Source organism: Gopherus flavomarginatus, chromosome 3, assembly GCF_025201925.1.
Source record: "Gopherus flavomarginatus isolate rGopFla2 chromosome 3, rGopFla2.mat.asm, whole genome shotgun sequence".
NCBI classification, from domain to species: domain Eukaryota; kingdom Metazoa; phylum Chordata; order Testudines; family Testudinidae; genus Gopherus; species Gopherus flavomarginatus.
Genome location: NC_066619.1, coordinates 125,714,987 through 125,731,232, shown reverse-complemented (window position 1 = coordinate 125,731,232; position 16,246 = coordinate 125,714,987). Strand labels below are relative to the sequence as shown.

General features: G+C 48.7%; 1 protein-coding gene across 2 annotated transcripts in view; it reads right to left on the bottom strand.

Annotated features, from left to right (window-relative positions):
• FBXO10 (F-box protein 10) overlaps positions 1–16,246 on the bottom strand; it is a 60,426-nt gene that overhangs the window by 32,134 nt on the left and 12,046 nt on the right. Inside the window, exons 2-3 of one of the 2 annotated variants that reach the window (XM_050943059.1) lie at positions 13,497–14,087; positions 10,167–11,021 (exon numbers count right to left, since the gene is read on the bottom strand). In XM_050943059.1, the coding sequence (XP_050799016.1) occupies positions 10,167–11,021; positions 13,497–14,081 (1,440 nt within the window). In that variant the 5' untranslated portion in view covers positions 14,082–14,087. The remainder of the gene's footprint in view (positions 1–10,166; positions 11,022–13,496; positions 14,088–16,246) is intronic. The other variant, XM_050943060.1, reaches the window with a different exon arrangement.

Here is a 16,246-nt window from a genome sequence, read left to right as displayed (position 1 = left end):
GGTCTTTCCTACAGCCTGTGCCTCCCACCCCCACCTCACACCTCTTGCAATGCCCATGTAAATGGATCATTCTCAAGGGTCGTGCATCAGGCTCGGGGTGGGGGAATGGAATCCTCTCCCACCCCAAACCTGGCAACGTGGCAGGGGGGCAACATGTGCATCTCTGCTGGAGGCCACCAGCCCCAGACCAGCATAGCTCTGACCTGAAAGCAAGGCTGTGAGGAGAACGTGGAGCAAACAGAAGCAGCACCTCGCCAGGGGAGGGGCAGAGAGGAGAAATGCCCTCTCCCCACACCCAGAGGAGAGAGACAGAGTGCTGAACAGGACCGTGGAGCCACAAAGCAATCCTGACCAAAGTGCTGGTGTTGCTCAGCAAGGTCTCCATAGATATGGTGCAACAAGGCGAGGTGACCTGCACGAAGGTCATGGTGGTGGAACCTTGGTTCTCCTGTGCCAGCTTCGTGACTCCATTCAGCTGGCAGCTTCTTGGGGGCTCCAGTCTTCAAGGCTGAGAGGAGCTGATGGAACAGGAGTAGCACTGGGGTCAGACTCCTCCATCATGCCAAACCAGCGCAGGGATGACTAACCTTGAATATAATGTGCTCTGTGTCTTCACTGGTATTGCTCATCTACACCCTTCCTCTAGTGCGTGCTCAGTGCTCCAGATTACATTTCATGGACCTTAACCACATGTGGGATAATTGTTAGCTACAGCAGAGCCACACCATGGTAACTGATCTCATGAGAAGCAGCCAAACACACCTCAGCAAACCAGGGCATCACTCAACGAGCTGCTTCTCACTCAGAGTGAGGCGGTTCCAAAGTCAGGGTACAAAGCAGAACTTACAACAATGCTTGCATGTGTCCCTGCTATTTAGAGCTACCCTGAAGTCAGAGACCCAAATCCAGACCTGGTAGAAGCGGGCACCGCTCCACTAATAGAGCAGTGTCTGCTTACACCTGTCCTGAATTTGGCCCAGCAAATGCACTATTTGCATGCTGTGAAAGCACATGTACTGAGCAAGAGGGCACAGAAGGCAAAACACACCTGGTATCTAGATGCGGAATCAGCCCAGCCAGCACAGTTAAGGCGAATTACCATCTAATCGCTGCATTGTTTTGTTTAAGCAAACAAGTAGTTTAATATCCTGTAGTTACGGTATTTAATTCTTTCCAGTCAAAATCCCCTAGCTCCATGTCTGATTACTAGAGAGAAATAATCTACAAATTGCTTTCACATAGTCCCACTTCAATGAACAACATGGATCAGAAGGTAATTAAATTACACTTCCTTCATTTGCTCTTTCCAAAAAGGTGCTTCATTCAATCCGTTAACTAAACATGGAGCTAGGCGGGCAAGGTTAGTCACTCCCCACTGCCACGGTGGGGAGGGCCAGTTCACCGTGCAATGCCAAGCCCTGCTCAGCAGAGCAGGGTAACAGGGAGACGGGCATCTGCTGAAAGTTGCGCACCTTGTTCAAGGGCTTTGCTGGGCTGGGCTCTGATCCAAAGCCCATTACAGTCAACGGAGCTGATTCCACAGACACCAGTGGCCACTGGATCAGGCCCTAGGTTCCTCCGTGGTATAGTGACGGACAGCAAAGAAATCGTTAATCCAACAAAGGACAAGGACAAGGTACAGAGGATACTGTGCTCTTCACCCCTACACAGCACGTCGGTATAGCCCACCATGCAGCATGGTACAGTACATAGGTGCTGTAATGTGCACCGATAGCAAAGTGGGAAGCTTCAGCTTGGAGTCTTTGCTTTCAAATCAGAGCCAGGGGGGAATGTGTGCTAAGCAGAGCCCGCAGTAAGAACTGCTAATCCAGTTTCCAGTCTGGCATCAGAAAGGGCCCTGTCTAGTGCCAGTTGCCACAGAAGAGCTTAGCCAGGCCTGGACCTGTGTCGCCTGCCATGGCTTTCCTCTGGCTCAGCCCCACGCTCCCCTGACTCTGAGGCTGCTGGATGTACAACTGGTTCTCACTCAGAGGATGCTCTAATTTACATCAGCTGCTAACAGGCTGTAGTGGCAAAACTGAAGTAGGGATAGTGCTGTGTGGCTGGCCTGCCCCTTTCCTCCAGCCACGCCCGTTATGACAGAGAGGGGAATGGCACAAGAGTGATGGCCTCACCACAGGATCTGTGACTGTGCACTGGGGTTACCCTCCCAGGCCTCAGTCCACTGGGTAAATTCTCTGCTACTAGAAATGGAAGAAGACTCCACTGAGCACAATGGAGCTGCATGCACTAACTCCAGCACAGAATCTGGCCAGATTCCCCCAGGGCACGCTCCCTGCTTTGCAAACACCATCAAACCAAGAGCGAGGCCCATTGTCCCCTCCCTATACACAGCCAGTTTCCTCCCCACAACCTGCACAGAGGCATGAACGAAGCACAAACTGTAAAGAAGCATTTTCAGTCTGAACTCTGAATTTCCCTGCCTTGAGCCAAGCCCTTACTGTTACTAATAACTCTGTGTATGGCTGGGCCCTGCTGGAGCTGTGATAGAAGGCTTTCAGCTGCAAATAACATGGCCCAGCTGCTCCAACGGGGATAAGAGGGAACCTGTTTTAGCCAAGAATCATGTCATTGTAGCTCTGTAATAAGAGGAAACGGGGCAGGGATTTTATTGTACAGCTTCCGAGTTCTAAAGCAAAAAGATTTCACCCACTTCAAAGAGCCAGCCCGGCTGATTTCTAGCCTTGCACGTTCTCTCCCAGAATGGGGATTATGCAATCAATTCAAATCAAGCTCAGAAAATGAACTGGAAGTGAATGGTCTCAAATGCCAGGCCGAGAAGAAATCCACAAGAGCAAATTAGTTTACTCAATATCAACCCTATGGGAAAAGGTACCTGGACTGCTCAGACTGGGAAGAGACTATGTGAAATGCTCTTGCTTGCTGGTAAGAGGGATGTTTGTGAGTGGGTAAAAAGGTGGACCCCAGGATGTAATCCACAATTTAGGAGACAGTGAAAGCTCCTGACAGTTCACCTTCTCCTACATAAGCCACAATTTCAGGACCTTATTTACTTCTCTCTTTACGGAAGTCTCTCTCATTCTTTTCCACCTAGATTTGCTCCTCCCTGTTACCTAAATTACAAAAGATTGATCTGAATTAATTGAAAGTATTGATTTACTTTAAACTTGTTACGGTCTGTTGCAGAAAGCCCCACATCTCTGAAATACCTGTCAAAAAAGCAACCTGCTACTCTCCAGCATCAAGAAACAGCAGATGTTTCTGTAGGACATATAAAATCAATGTTTTGTGCTCCCTCTTCAGGGACGGCAGCAGGAGTTCATTACAACTATTATGCGTGGACAGAAACAACCATGTTTTGATTAGTCAGAAAATGTTTTGAAGTTAGGATGGTTGGAATCCCCTCCTCCCTTCCCCCCCATGGAAAATGTCAAGTTTTTGGCAAATAATTGAAAACCAAAATATTTCAGTTCTGAAATAACACTTCGTTGTTGCGTGGGAGTTGTAGTTAATGTGCCTCATATTCCCATTCTCCTTTATTGGTGGGCTCCCTGGTCAGACTACATTTCCCATGACACACTATGGTCTCCCCCTTGGCCGGCAGAGGTGGTGAATTATGGGAAATGAAGCCTGTTGGGAAGGCTGGTGCATAGAGGAGAATGGAGACAAGAAGCAACCAACCTACAACTCCCATTAGGTACCACAGTGGCATTTTTGTATCAAAATATTTTGGGTTTTGGCCAAAAAAACCCCAAAGTCAAATATTTCCACAGAAAGCAGGCACGTTTTGAAAAAAAAAATGTTGTTTAATCAAAAACCCAATTTTCTGTTGAAGTTTTGATGAAAAACTTTTGATGGGCCCTAGCTTAAATATACGTGTGATCTGAGGCACCATAATGCGCAAGGGATGTGCATCTGCTGTTACTAAAGACACAATGGGACTTTTTCCAAGCAGAGGTGTGTGACCCAGAGGCTCATTGGTGCCAGCTGGCAAAGGGTTCACCACTCAGCATCAGCAACTCCCATCGGGCCTGACAAACTCACGACACCTAACCCATTGTTATCATAGTACAGATCTATAAAGGATGTTGTGTCAAGTATCAAATGAAAGTTGGTGACACACAGATCATCAAAAGCATTGTGGGACGCATGTATGGTTGGCGTGTAAGAAGCTGTGTGTTCCTACTAAAATATGGTTTAAACCAGGGATCCGCAACCTTTCAGAAGCGGTGTGCCGCGTCTTCATTTATTCACTCTGATTTAAGGTTTCGCGTGCCAGCAATACATTTTAATGTTTTTAGAAGGTCTCTTTCTATAAGTGTGTGATATATAACTAAACTATCGTTGTATGTAAAGTAAATAAGGTTTTTTAAATGTTTAAGCTTCATTTAAAAAATACAGAGCCCCCCGGACCAGTGGCCAGGATCTGGGCAGTGTGAGTGCCACTGAAAATCAGCTCACATGCAGCCTTCGGCACCCCTGCCATAGGTTGCCTACCCCTGGTTCAAACTATGTAACTAGGCTGAGTTGACAAACAGGCTTTCTGTCAGATGAAATACGTCAATTCACCTCCCTCTCTGTCACACTTAAAGGAGGCATTGTAAAACCAACACAATGGAAGCCTATTTACATGTGAAAGTCAACAGGAAGAACAAGTCGAGAGGGTGGGATGTGAAACAATCAGGAGGAGGGGAAGACACCTTGGAGCCAGCACCCCAGGAAGGGAACCACAGGGGTCATCCTGCCTTTTTGCGGGGGAGGTAGAGAGAGGGAACAGTGAGTTTGGAAATGTATGGAGAAGCAAAAAGACATTTTCTCATTCTTCACTGAGGCAGCACAAAGGACAGTGCCGTTTGCATTCTTCAAAGCAGGATCCTAGTCAGAGATGCTAGTGCTTTAGGTGAGACAAGGATTTTAGCCTGTTAAAGTTAAGCTCGGACTGTAAGAAGCATGTTATACCCATTGTTTTCTTTGTAACCCGTTCTTATCCTTGCTCACTGTCTCTTAAACACACATACTTGGTAACAAAGGGCAAGATGTGTTTTCACAATCAATAGATTGCAGTGCTGTGGTGTTACACTGGGGCTGCTGAACCAAACAAGCTTGTGGGTGTGTTGTCTCTTTGGGGACAGCTTCCCTGGTAATTCCTGCGAGTGTCCAGTGACAGGGGCTGGATGCTTCAGGAGGCTGCTTCGAAGGAGTTCGGGGACTGGGGTGCACCCGGCAAGGCAGAGCAGGGGCTGGCATAGCCCTCAGAAGAAAACTTGAGTGGCTGAAAGGCTGGAGACATTAGGGAGCTGACATCCATATTGGCAATATGTCCCAACTTTGTATCGCCTGCAGATTTTATTAGCACACTCCCACTTTTTGTGCCAAGATAATGAATGAAAATGAGAATTAAAATCCGTTCCTAGACCAATCATTGAAGATCTCCACTAGTAACCTCGCTCTAGCTTGGCAGTTCACCTTTCAGTATGACCCACTGTGATCTCCCCTTCAACCAATTCCTTATCCACCTTTCAATTCTCATATTAATCCCCATCTTCTCCAATTAAACAATTTCCCACGTGGAACTGTATCAAATGCTTTACTGAAATCCAGGGAGATTAGATTTACTGCATTTTCTTTGTCTAAAAAATCTGTTATCCTCTCAAAGAAAGATCCTTTTGTAAAACCATGTTGTATTTTATCCCAGTTACCGTGTACCTCTATGTCCTTAACTACTCTCTCTTTCAACATTTGTCCCAAGACCTGCATATAACTGAGGTCAGTTTCCTAGATCACCTTTTTCCCTAAAAATTTCATATGCCCATTCCTTTAATAGTTTTGGATGGAGATTTTCTGTAGTCCCTGATTTGGTCCCATTAAACTGCTTGAGTTTGGCTTCCACCTCAAATGTAATAATTTCTATTTCTATAACCTTGTTCCCATTAGCCACTGTCCATTCACCTCATTATCCTCATTAAAAACTGAGGCAAAATATTTGGTTAGGTGTTAGGCCATGCCTAGATTATCTTTAATCTTGATCCTTGGGGCTTAATGGTCCCAATTTCTCTTTCCTTATTTTCTTTTTTCACTATTGAAGTCCCTTTGCAAGGTACAACTCCGCTTGGCTTTTGGCAGTTTTCACTTTTTCCCTGCACAGTCTGACCTCCCAGAGGTAGCTTTCCTTGCTGATCCAACCCATCGTCCATTCTTTGTAGGCGTTCTGCTTTCCCTTAATCACCTGTCTTTGATGCTTGTTTGTCCAGTTTGGTCTGCAACCCTTCCCTAGGATTCCTCCTACCCCCCACCTCCCCCCGGCCGCTTGGGATGCAGGCTTCAGATACTTTAAATCAAAGCTTCAGAAACTAATGCCAAGCCTCCTCCACATTCAGATCCTTGAGTTCATCAGTCCAATCCACTTTCTTAACGAATTCCCCTAATTTTGTAAAGTTTTCCCTTTGAAATCAAGGACCCTGGTTGCAGACCTATTTTTGTTTATCCTTCCATTTAGTTTAAACTGAATTAACTCAAATCACTGGAACCAAGTCTGTCTTCTACAACCAGGTCTTCTATGAGGTCCTAGCTACTTACCAACCCTACCTCTAAAATGGCATCACCTCTTGTTGGTCTGGTGACTATTTAGTGAAGAAATCTCTCAGCGATTGTAACCGGAAAAAGTCTGGGCCCTAGCATTCTTAGTAGCACTTGTCCTCCAGTCTACATCTGGGAAATTAAAATCTCCCATAATCACACAATTCCCAGTAGTGCTTATTTCATTACAAATATTTTAAAGAGGTCTCTATCCATATCCAAATCAGATCCTGCGAGTCTACAACAGATCCTAAGCACTCTCCCAGAGGAGCCTCTGTTACCTTTCTTCCCCAAAGTGATTCTGACCCAAACAGATTCAGTTTTATCCAGTCCATCACTTCTAACTACCTCATCATTAATATACAATGCTACTCCACCACCTTCACCTTTATTTCTGTTTTTTCCTGAACAGCACATAGCTTCAATCCCTGTACTCCAGTCATGACAACTGTTCCACCATACTTCTGTTATCCCTCTAATATCTGCTTTCACTTTTTGCGCCACTAGCTCTAGTTCCTGCATTTTGTTACCCAGACCCCTTGCACTGGTGTACACACATCTTAGTTGTTTCTGCTTTGGCCTTGCCCAGATTCCTCACCCGATTAGACAGAGTGATCCTACTGCCAGGATCACTTACTGACTGTTACTGTTAGTGGTAGTGGCACTATCTTTCCTCTTCATGTCCATTCTCCTACCCTCTGTTGTTCCTGTCTCCACTGGTATATTTTCTCTTACTTGATTTTCCTCCCGCTCAATATTAGACTCAGGCGTGGAGATTAAGTGAGCATCTCCCAACTGTCTCCCCTGAATTCCTAGTTTAAAGCTCTTTTAATCAGTTGTACCACCATCCATCCCAGAAGTCTATTTCTCTCCCTATCAGGTGGAGTCCATCCCATGAGAACAGTCCTCTGCCCGTGAATGCCTCCCAGGGATCAAACATCCCAAAGCCCTCCTTATGGCACGACTGCCTGAGCCATCTATTGATCTTCATCATCTTGTCTCGCCTTCATTCTCCTCCTCCAGGGACAAGTAGAATCCCACTGAAGATCATCTCAGCCTCCATTTCTTTAAGCATCTTCCCCAGCCTGGCAGAGTCTCCCTTGATGCATTGCAGCAATAATCTGCAGTATCAGTTGTTCCTGCCTGAAGGACAATCAGTGGATTCTTTCCAGCTCCCATTAAGATCATCTTCAGCCTCAGGTCCGCCTCCCATATCTCAGCTTCCCGGTAACCGGTGGGCAGGATTGAACCTGGGGCCTTGGGAGCTTACTGCATGAGCCTTTACCACATGAGCTAAAAGCCAACTGGCTGTTAGCTAAGGCTGTAGAGCAGACTCATTTTATCTCTCTCTCATTAAGTGGTCTTGGTGCCACTAGATGGGAGAGGACACCACACCCAGGAGGTGTGTGGGTTACAAGCACACCTTTCTGTTCTCCTCATCAGCTCTGGGGACAAGCCTGTTCTTCATAGCAAGGAATCTCCAATCACATGGACCTGCTTCTTCCTGGTGATGGTGTGATTCTCCTGCCTTCTGTTTTTTCTGACTTCAAGTCCTCTTATCTTCTGTTCTCACTTGCAAACTTCTGAGAGTTGTCCTCTGTCCTCCTGGGGCTCTGAACTCTGCTATCTTCACTGACTCTTCCCCTTCTCTTGCACAACTAGCCACTCTTCCCTTCTGTTACTGCCTGGCTCTCCCCTTCATTTTCCAACTCAGCCAACCTGCCCCTCAGTCCTGGGCACTGCGAGAAAGTGTCACAGGGGGTGTTAATCCAAATGCTAAATTCCATCCAGTTTTCACCAGAACAGCTCCACCTCCAGCCTAGGTATTTCCATCCTTTCTGTTTCCATTCCCTGCCCCAATGGGGCTACTCATGTTAGCACAGTTATGTGCCGTGTAAGCATTTGCTTCACTAGTTACTACACCAGGACCCGAACCACAGCCCTCTCAAGTCTGTGGAAAGTCTTCACAGGCTGTAATTGCCTTTGGAGAAGGCCCCGATACACATTCTCCATTTCCATACAGAGATTTGGTTCTCCTGCAAATCTCCCACGTTTTGATACTAATCTATCAGACTTCAAGTAATCGAAGCGATAACATGAAAGACATTTAATGTATGGCTCGCTACAGCACATGCTGCTCTCCTGGCTGGAAAAGTGACATAAATGATCCTTCCCACTCCTAATTTGTAAGATTACTTGTTTAGGGTCTACCAGGATTACAATGTGTTTGTGGTGAAGGGGGTAGGTGTTAGAACTAGCTGTTGCCTTAAAAAACAACTAAAATCTCTTTCCCTATAAGCAGATGGGTGGAATTAATGACTTGGAAGGGAGGATGAGGGCACGGCAGGGTGCCATTGCAAAGCATTTCATCTGGGAAGCATCATTACATTCATTATATAATCTCCAACCTAGTGCCTCTCTTTCTAGTGCAGCCAATCAGCTTCCAGTAGTCCTCCTCTGAGTGTTTAATGCTATGGTTCAGTTCAGGTCATGTGCCCTTTCCACATCCTTATTGCTAAGAAACAAACAAACATTTTCAAGCCCGTGGCCTAGACGACATGTGCGTCCTCTTGTTCCTGCCAGAAATTGTGAACTGCCAAGAGCTGAGGGCTATCTGTCAGACAGTCACCTCTCCTGTGTGCTGCTGTAGGGAGAGGTGTCTGTTCCACATGGTGTCTATAGCGCTACAACCATCTTGACCATATAGTTTCAAGTCAGCTTTGGATGGAACAGATAGGATTTAAAACTGGTCACAGGTACCATGGCAAACTCATTTCCTTTGAGAAAAACAGTTACGGTTGCTAAGGGAGAACAGTGTGCTTACCTATCAAAGCAGGGAGAGAACCAGGCACTTGAGAGCAAGGACATGAATAGTTAAGCGCACCAGAAATCTTATACTACCAGTATACTAAACCAAGACCTGATCCTTCACTCCTTTACACCAGTATCGCTCCACTAGAGCTCACTGTCTGATAGTCTGAATTGGTTTGGGGGTGTGAATTTCATTTGCTACACCCTTTCTGAAGGGCTATTAATTTTTCGACATTCTGAATTCTTTTGCATTCATAGAGCACTGGGTCACTTTACAACTCTAAGCTGATAAAGTGCATCAGTCTCCAGCTATTGGAGGCTAGGAAGGAACGGTCTCTTTGAGCAGGTTACTTCCTCGCTACCTACTGCAGAGTTTCGTGCACACTCCTTTGCAGCAGGTGGCACTGGGCTAGACGGATCACACTCTGATCCAGTCTGGCAATTCCTGTGTTCCTCCATTGCTAACTGGGTGACCCCTTGGCATGTTCAGCATGTTCGCAGATGTACTTGGCAATGCTGACAGGTAGCGGCACATTTTTAAAGGGGTCTCCATCGAGCCTCTAACTTTGCAGGGAGAGTCAGATGCCTCCAGAACTGACAGCACTTGGATGTCTAACACCTTGATCTGAGGGTACAATCAAGGAGACATCTAAGTGCTTTCATTTGCACCCACACTTTAAGTGCAGGTGCAAAGTAGGAGGCTGGTTAACAACATGGCCTATAGGCTCTGCTGACTGAGTCCCCAGGCGGGTGGCCTTAGCAGCGTGGGAGGGTTTCATTACCAGCCTGTACAGCACCTTGCTGTTCTGTATGCACCGCACTGCATAGGTCAGCTCCCTGAAGACGCTCCCTTCCAGCTTGGCTCGCCCTTGCGAGCAGACAAAGACCCCACCTTTCCCGTCCCTGAAGAGGCACTTCCGAATGAGGCATCCTTGCAGAGAGCTGGCGAGAGACTGGGCCTCCTTGTCCCTCTGCAGCTCCTGCTGCAGAGTTTTGAGCTCCAGGTTCCTCTGCAGGGCGGTGAGCCCACTGGTTTGCGGCCTGCTGTGGATCACCTGGGCCAGCATGTGGCTCAGACTGTGGGCCTGATAGGACAGTTTGTACATCGACCGGTCGTCATCTTCATTCTCGCTGCTCGTGCTCAGCTCGCTGTCACTAGAGTCTGTCTCCAGGGTCATGGCTTCCCCCTCCTTTGCTGTATAAAGTCTGCTATTGACTTCAGCCTCTTTCTCGCCTGCTTTTTCAAGCACCAGCTGAGTCTTGGAAGCAGGAAGTAAATTACTTTGGTCCCCACCCACCACGATCTTGCAGGTTCTTACGTTCCTCGCAGGGGGGCCACCCCAGCCTCCCCGCTTCGACACGTTGCAAAGCGCAGGGTCTGACGCCTGTAACACGCAGTGGGACTTGGCCAGCGTGGTTAGGTGTTTGCAGGCCCAGTTCCTCTCAGAGGATGGGATACCCTCTATGGTGACAGAGGCGTTTTCGCTGCCAGTGAACTCACAGTTTTCCAGGACCCCGAGGGCCACGCTGTGGAAATGGACGCTGGACTGATTGAAAGTGCAGAACTTCACCTGGCATGTCCCCGGGGCGTGGATCTGCAGCTGCCCGTTCTCAAAGTTGCAGTTGTCGAACTGGACATGGCCAGAGGTCGTCTGGAGAAGAACGATCATGAGACAAAATAAATACAAAAATAACTCACATTCCTGGCCATACCATTATGTCCCATTCCACTTCTCAAAGCAACCCCCTCACCCCCCGCCCCCACACATCTAGTGGGGCATGGAACTGGCATGTGTCATGGGTAACTGACACCCATTGGCTTCTGCACCAAGAGTCCATGCATTTAACTGCCCCAACCTCTATCAGTTACCTTTATGATGCTAGATAGCATGGCAGGCTCCAGCTGCCGCATCCCACAACTAGGTGGCTCAACGTGACCTGCTGAGGCCAATGAACTGGGCAACATCCGTCTACTATGAGTTGAATCCTTCCCTTGGCAGCTTTAGTTGTTGTCAGCCTGTATACACAAGTTGTTGGGCTCAGTACAGGCGTAAGCGGGTGAAATGTAATAGCCAGTGATACAGAGGAGGTCGGACTAGACATCCTAATGGCCTCTTTTTGCCTAAATATTTATTAATGTACCAGGAGCACACACAGCATCTGCTCTACATACTGTCACGCATCTGTTGTATGCCAGGTCTCAAGCATTCTGGAAGAAAGTTAAATGTTTCTCTCAGACATCTATGGGTCAGCATTAGGCAGAGGGATTTGCCTTAGCACTGGTAAGTTCATTCACTCTTCACTGTTGTCCACATGAACGTGGCACTGGATCGCTGACATCTATCATGTCGTCAGCTGTCCCTTCCATGCCTTGGGAAGCTTTGTGACACAAAGCAGCATAGCTTATGTGCAGAAAGCCTTGGAGATCAGCCTCAGTAATCTTTATACACCTTGTGGTGAGGAAAGACAGGGCTCTCCTACAAAGCTCTCTGCTTATCCCCACAACAAGCATGACACAGACAGTGACAGTGTCCCCACCTTGCCCTGACAACATATCTGAGCCATGACCCAGTGGGATCTGGTACAGTGATCCCCAAACTGTGGGGGAGATTTTGATAAGAAGATACGATCAGTGACTGGGGACAGGAGCTCCCAGGCCACAGGAATCATTTTGCACAACTCTCCAGTTTTTACACTTGACCTTTTCTTCGTCAGCCACACACTGCACATTCCTGGGGTATAGGAACAGCCTTTCAAATCAAAACGCTAAGATAAACAAATGGAGAACACTGCAGTATTTTAGTGAGGGATCAGCTATGTCACACATCTAACACCTACATCTTTCCCCCTCCTCTTTCCCCCCTCTCACTTTTTTTAAAGCTACTTGAAAGGGACACTGTCAAGTCAATTTCAATCTAAACAAATTATTTTGTAAAAGCTTTTGCAAAATCTAAGATCAATTTCATGGCTCCATCTTCTTTTTAAAATAAAAAACACCAATGGGAAATGGGCTTGTTTGGAAGGAAACATTCTCCATTCACTGTCTGCAACCCAAAGGCTGAAGCATTGAGCTGATTATGATCCAAAAAGCAAAACTGACGATCAATGGAAGGGAAATGTTTCTACTTTCATTGTGGAGGCTGAAGGAAATTTGTACAAAGTCACTGAACAGCACGCAACAGTGAAGAGTAAATGAATCCGTGTTTCAATAATCTAAATAAATACACAGCAGGAAATCTATTGTTTTTAAATACAATTTTTTTTTTTACCCTGACAGTTTTTCCTTTTAACACTTGTATAGCACTTTTCCTCTGAGCATTTTAAAAGCAATTAGGTTAAATGAAGTAGATAATTAAATTATTTTAAGAAACAGAGTTCCACAACTCCTGTAAGGTAGGTTTCCATTTTACAGACAGATAAATTGAGGCAAAGAGCGGCAAGAGGTCAGATTTTCAAACCTTTACTCCCATGGCTGTGCCTCAAGTAGCCTGGTTGGCTTCATGGAGTACAAATGTCTGGACCAGGCCCAAGGTAACATAGGCAAGGTCAAAGAGTTAGTCAGCTACCGTGCCAAAAACAGAACCGAGGAGTCCTGACTTCTCTAAGCCCTAGATAACACTACTAAAAAAGAGCATGATGAGATCATGTGTGTGCATCCTCCAGGAAGGCATGTCATAGGAACCTGTCTGACCTGCATCTCACAGGCCACAAATACCACCCAACACCTGCACACTAAACCCAACAACCAGAAATAGACCAAAGTATTACAGCTCTCAGGAGACTAAAGTACTGTGAGCTACAGGCAGAGAACAGGAGGAACCAAGATGCACCAGTGCCCAAAGCCCTGCAATGGCAGGGGACTGATTTAGTGAGATACACCCAGATGCCCCACACTCATGCTGCAGAGGAAGGCAAAAACCCTTCCAAGTCCCTGTCAACCTGAGCCAGGGGGGAAATTCCTTTCCCACCCCACAAACCAGTTAGACCCTGAACACATGAGCAAAAACCAGCTCTCAAAAGAAGAGAATGCTCAGCGCCGCCTCAGAGCATCGGCCCACTCCACCCCGTGTCCCATCTCCAGCCAGGGCCATCAAGGGACGAGGATACTGTGAGAGTTTCAGACCCACCTTGTACACAACGGGGGTGAACCAGGCTGGCATAAAGACCACATTGCACAGGCGAGTGGTTGGGCAGTGCTGATCAATGCTGACCAGCAGGGCCACATCTCCCAGCTTCCCCTGCCCCACAATCTCCACCGGCACCTTGAGGATGATCTCGCTCTGCTCTTCGTACACCCCTGGCAGCAGCACAATCCGGTCGTAGACGCCGGCCGAGGCCAAGGCAGCCCGGAGGGTATCGAACTCGCAGCCCTGCCCAACGCAGAGGACATGGCGGTCCTTCTTCCTTCGGAACAAGTAGAAGCAGTTGGAGGACTCGAAGTCCTGGGCGTTTTTGGTCCAGGTTTTTGAAGCGACGTAGTGCTGTTTGAAGGCTTCCCGCCAGGACTGGGGCTCCACATCAGGCTGGTTGGGCCAGTTCGGGTGTCTGCACTCCATGCAGCCTAGGCACAGCTGGCGCCATCGGGTATTATCCAGACTGAGGATCAGCTCGTACCAAGTTCTGCAAACCAGACTGCAGCGGCCAAGGTCGGGCAGACGCAGGTAGGATAAAATCAGGCGCCACAACTCCACCGGGAGACCGCTGATCTCCATAGTCACCTAGCAACAGTGGGACACAAAGACAGGCGTTAGACAACCAAATGCAGGCATTGATTAGATCTGTGACAGTCCCTTCCTGTGGCCTCAGTCTCACTCCATTCCCCATAGATGTCCAGTGGGTTTGTTCTGTGCCCACTGGCTCCACCCCACCCCAGGGACTGGCTGCGCTGCCTCTGCCCTTCTCCTGGCCCCTGCTGACCCAGGGAGAGAGAGGCCAGGACTGGAAGGTGAACCCAACCTGCCTGGATGGCTGTGCAGAGCACCAACAACTCGCTCCCTGCAGAATCTGAGTCAAGGCTTCATTCAGTGCACATCAGGGCCTTCCTTCAGCACTGCCCTGCACCTCATGTGGGCAACTACACCAGTGCCAAGGCAGAGCCCGCTGCCACCCGCCCAGAACGATGGCAATTGTGCACTGATGTGAAGAACAGGGTCAATACCTAGCAGCCGATGGGCCCCTGGTGCATGTGACCTGGAGACCAAGGAGCCAGTCAGGTACGCCTGTTCCCTGAGCCAGAGTCTGTGTTGCCCTATGGCCGTTACACCAGTATAAGGACAGGCATAACTACCCGAACAGCACTGACGCAGGGCGTCTCCAGCAGATGGGTCTTTTGGAAGGCAGATCGGGGGCTGCTGCGAATCCTCTACAGGCTATGAGCAGGAGGAGGCACAAGTTAGGACAGGCTGTACCAGAGGCTGTACCTGACCCTGTGATGAATTTGCCCTTATAAGTCTAAAGGAGGATCAGGGCGGCCTCGGGTTGCATCCTCCTGATCCTGTGCTACCCAGGCCGCCGGCTGCTCAGCTAGCCAAAGGACAAGGTTGAATTTGTTAAGTTGACTGGGTGTTTAGGACTGTGGGGCTTTGAAGACTGCTGCTTTAGGGCATAGTCTGGGGCAGGGGTGGACAAACTTTTTGGCCTGAGGGCCACATCGGGGTTTTAAAATCGTATGGAGGGCCAGGTAGGGAAGGCTGTGCCTCCCCAAACAGACTGGCTCCCTCCCACTTCCCATCTCCGACTTCCCCCCTCAGAACCCTCACCCCATCCAACCCCCCCTGCTCCTTGTCCCCTGATCACCTCCTCCTGAGGCCCCCCGCCCCAACTGCCCCCTTGGGACCCCATCCCCTATCCAATCCCCAGCTCCCTGACTGCCCTGACCCCTATCCACACCCCTTCCCCCTGACAGGCCCCCCAGAACCTCACCCTATATCCAATCCCCCATGGTCCCCATCTCCTGCCCCCTGAACCTCTGCCCCATCCAACTGCCCCTTGTCCCCTGACTGCTCCCCCATGAACCTCCACCCCTAACTGCCCCCTGGAACCTCACCCCCATCCAACCTCCCCTCCTCCCTGACTGCCCCGAACCCTATCCACACCCCTGTCCCCGACAGGTCCCCTGGGACGCCTACACCTATCCAATCCCGCCACCATTCCCCATCCCCTGACCACCTCACCCAGAACCTCTGCCCAATCCAACTGACCCCTGCTCCCTGTCCTCTGACTGCCCCCAGGACCTCCTGCTCCCCACCCCCTTACCATACTGGATCCAGCCGCACCACTACGCGGCCCAGCAGGAGTGGCAGGCCAGAGCGCTGGCAGCGTGATAAGGTGAGGCTATGGGGGAGGAGGAACAGCAAGGGAGGGGCCGGGGGCTAGCCCACCTGGCCAGGAGCTCAGGGGCCCGGCAGGATGGTCCCACGGACCAGATGTACCCTGCGGGCCATAGTTTACCCACCTCTGGTCTGGGCCCTCAGCTGTCATGCTTGGGAAGACAGTAGAACTTTCCCCATATAGCTGCCTCTTCGTGAGCAGCAAGAACCTAACAGAACTGGACATTTAACCCTCCCAAGAATTAAAAAATAAATCTCTGCTACTCCGAGACCTATAGGGGTTCTGGAAGCACAGAACATGCTTCCGTTATCCCTCTTTAGCAAGCAGACAGTAATTACTGGCTGGTTAAAGGCTCTGCTATGCAGCCCTGTGGCTTGACGGCTCTTGAGATGTTGTGTGAGATGCCTGACTCTGTTCTGTTACATCCAGGCAGCTTTTAGAATCTCAACACAAACAGGGCTGAATTTTAGCCTTGTAGCCTGTAACACTCATTAAATTCTTCAGATGCACCTCGGTCACTCTAGGATGCCCAGGGTGGTAAGCATTG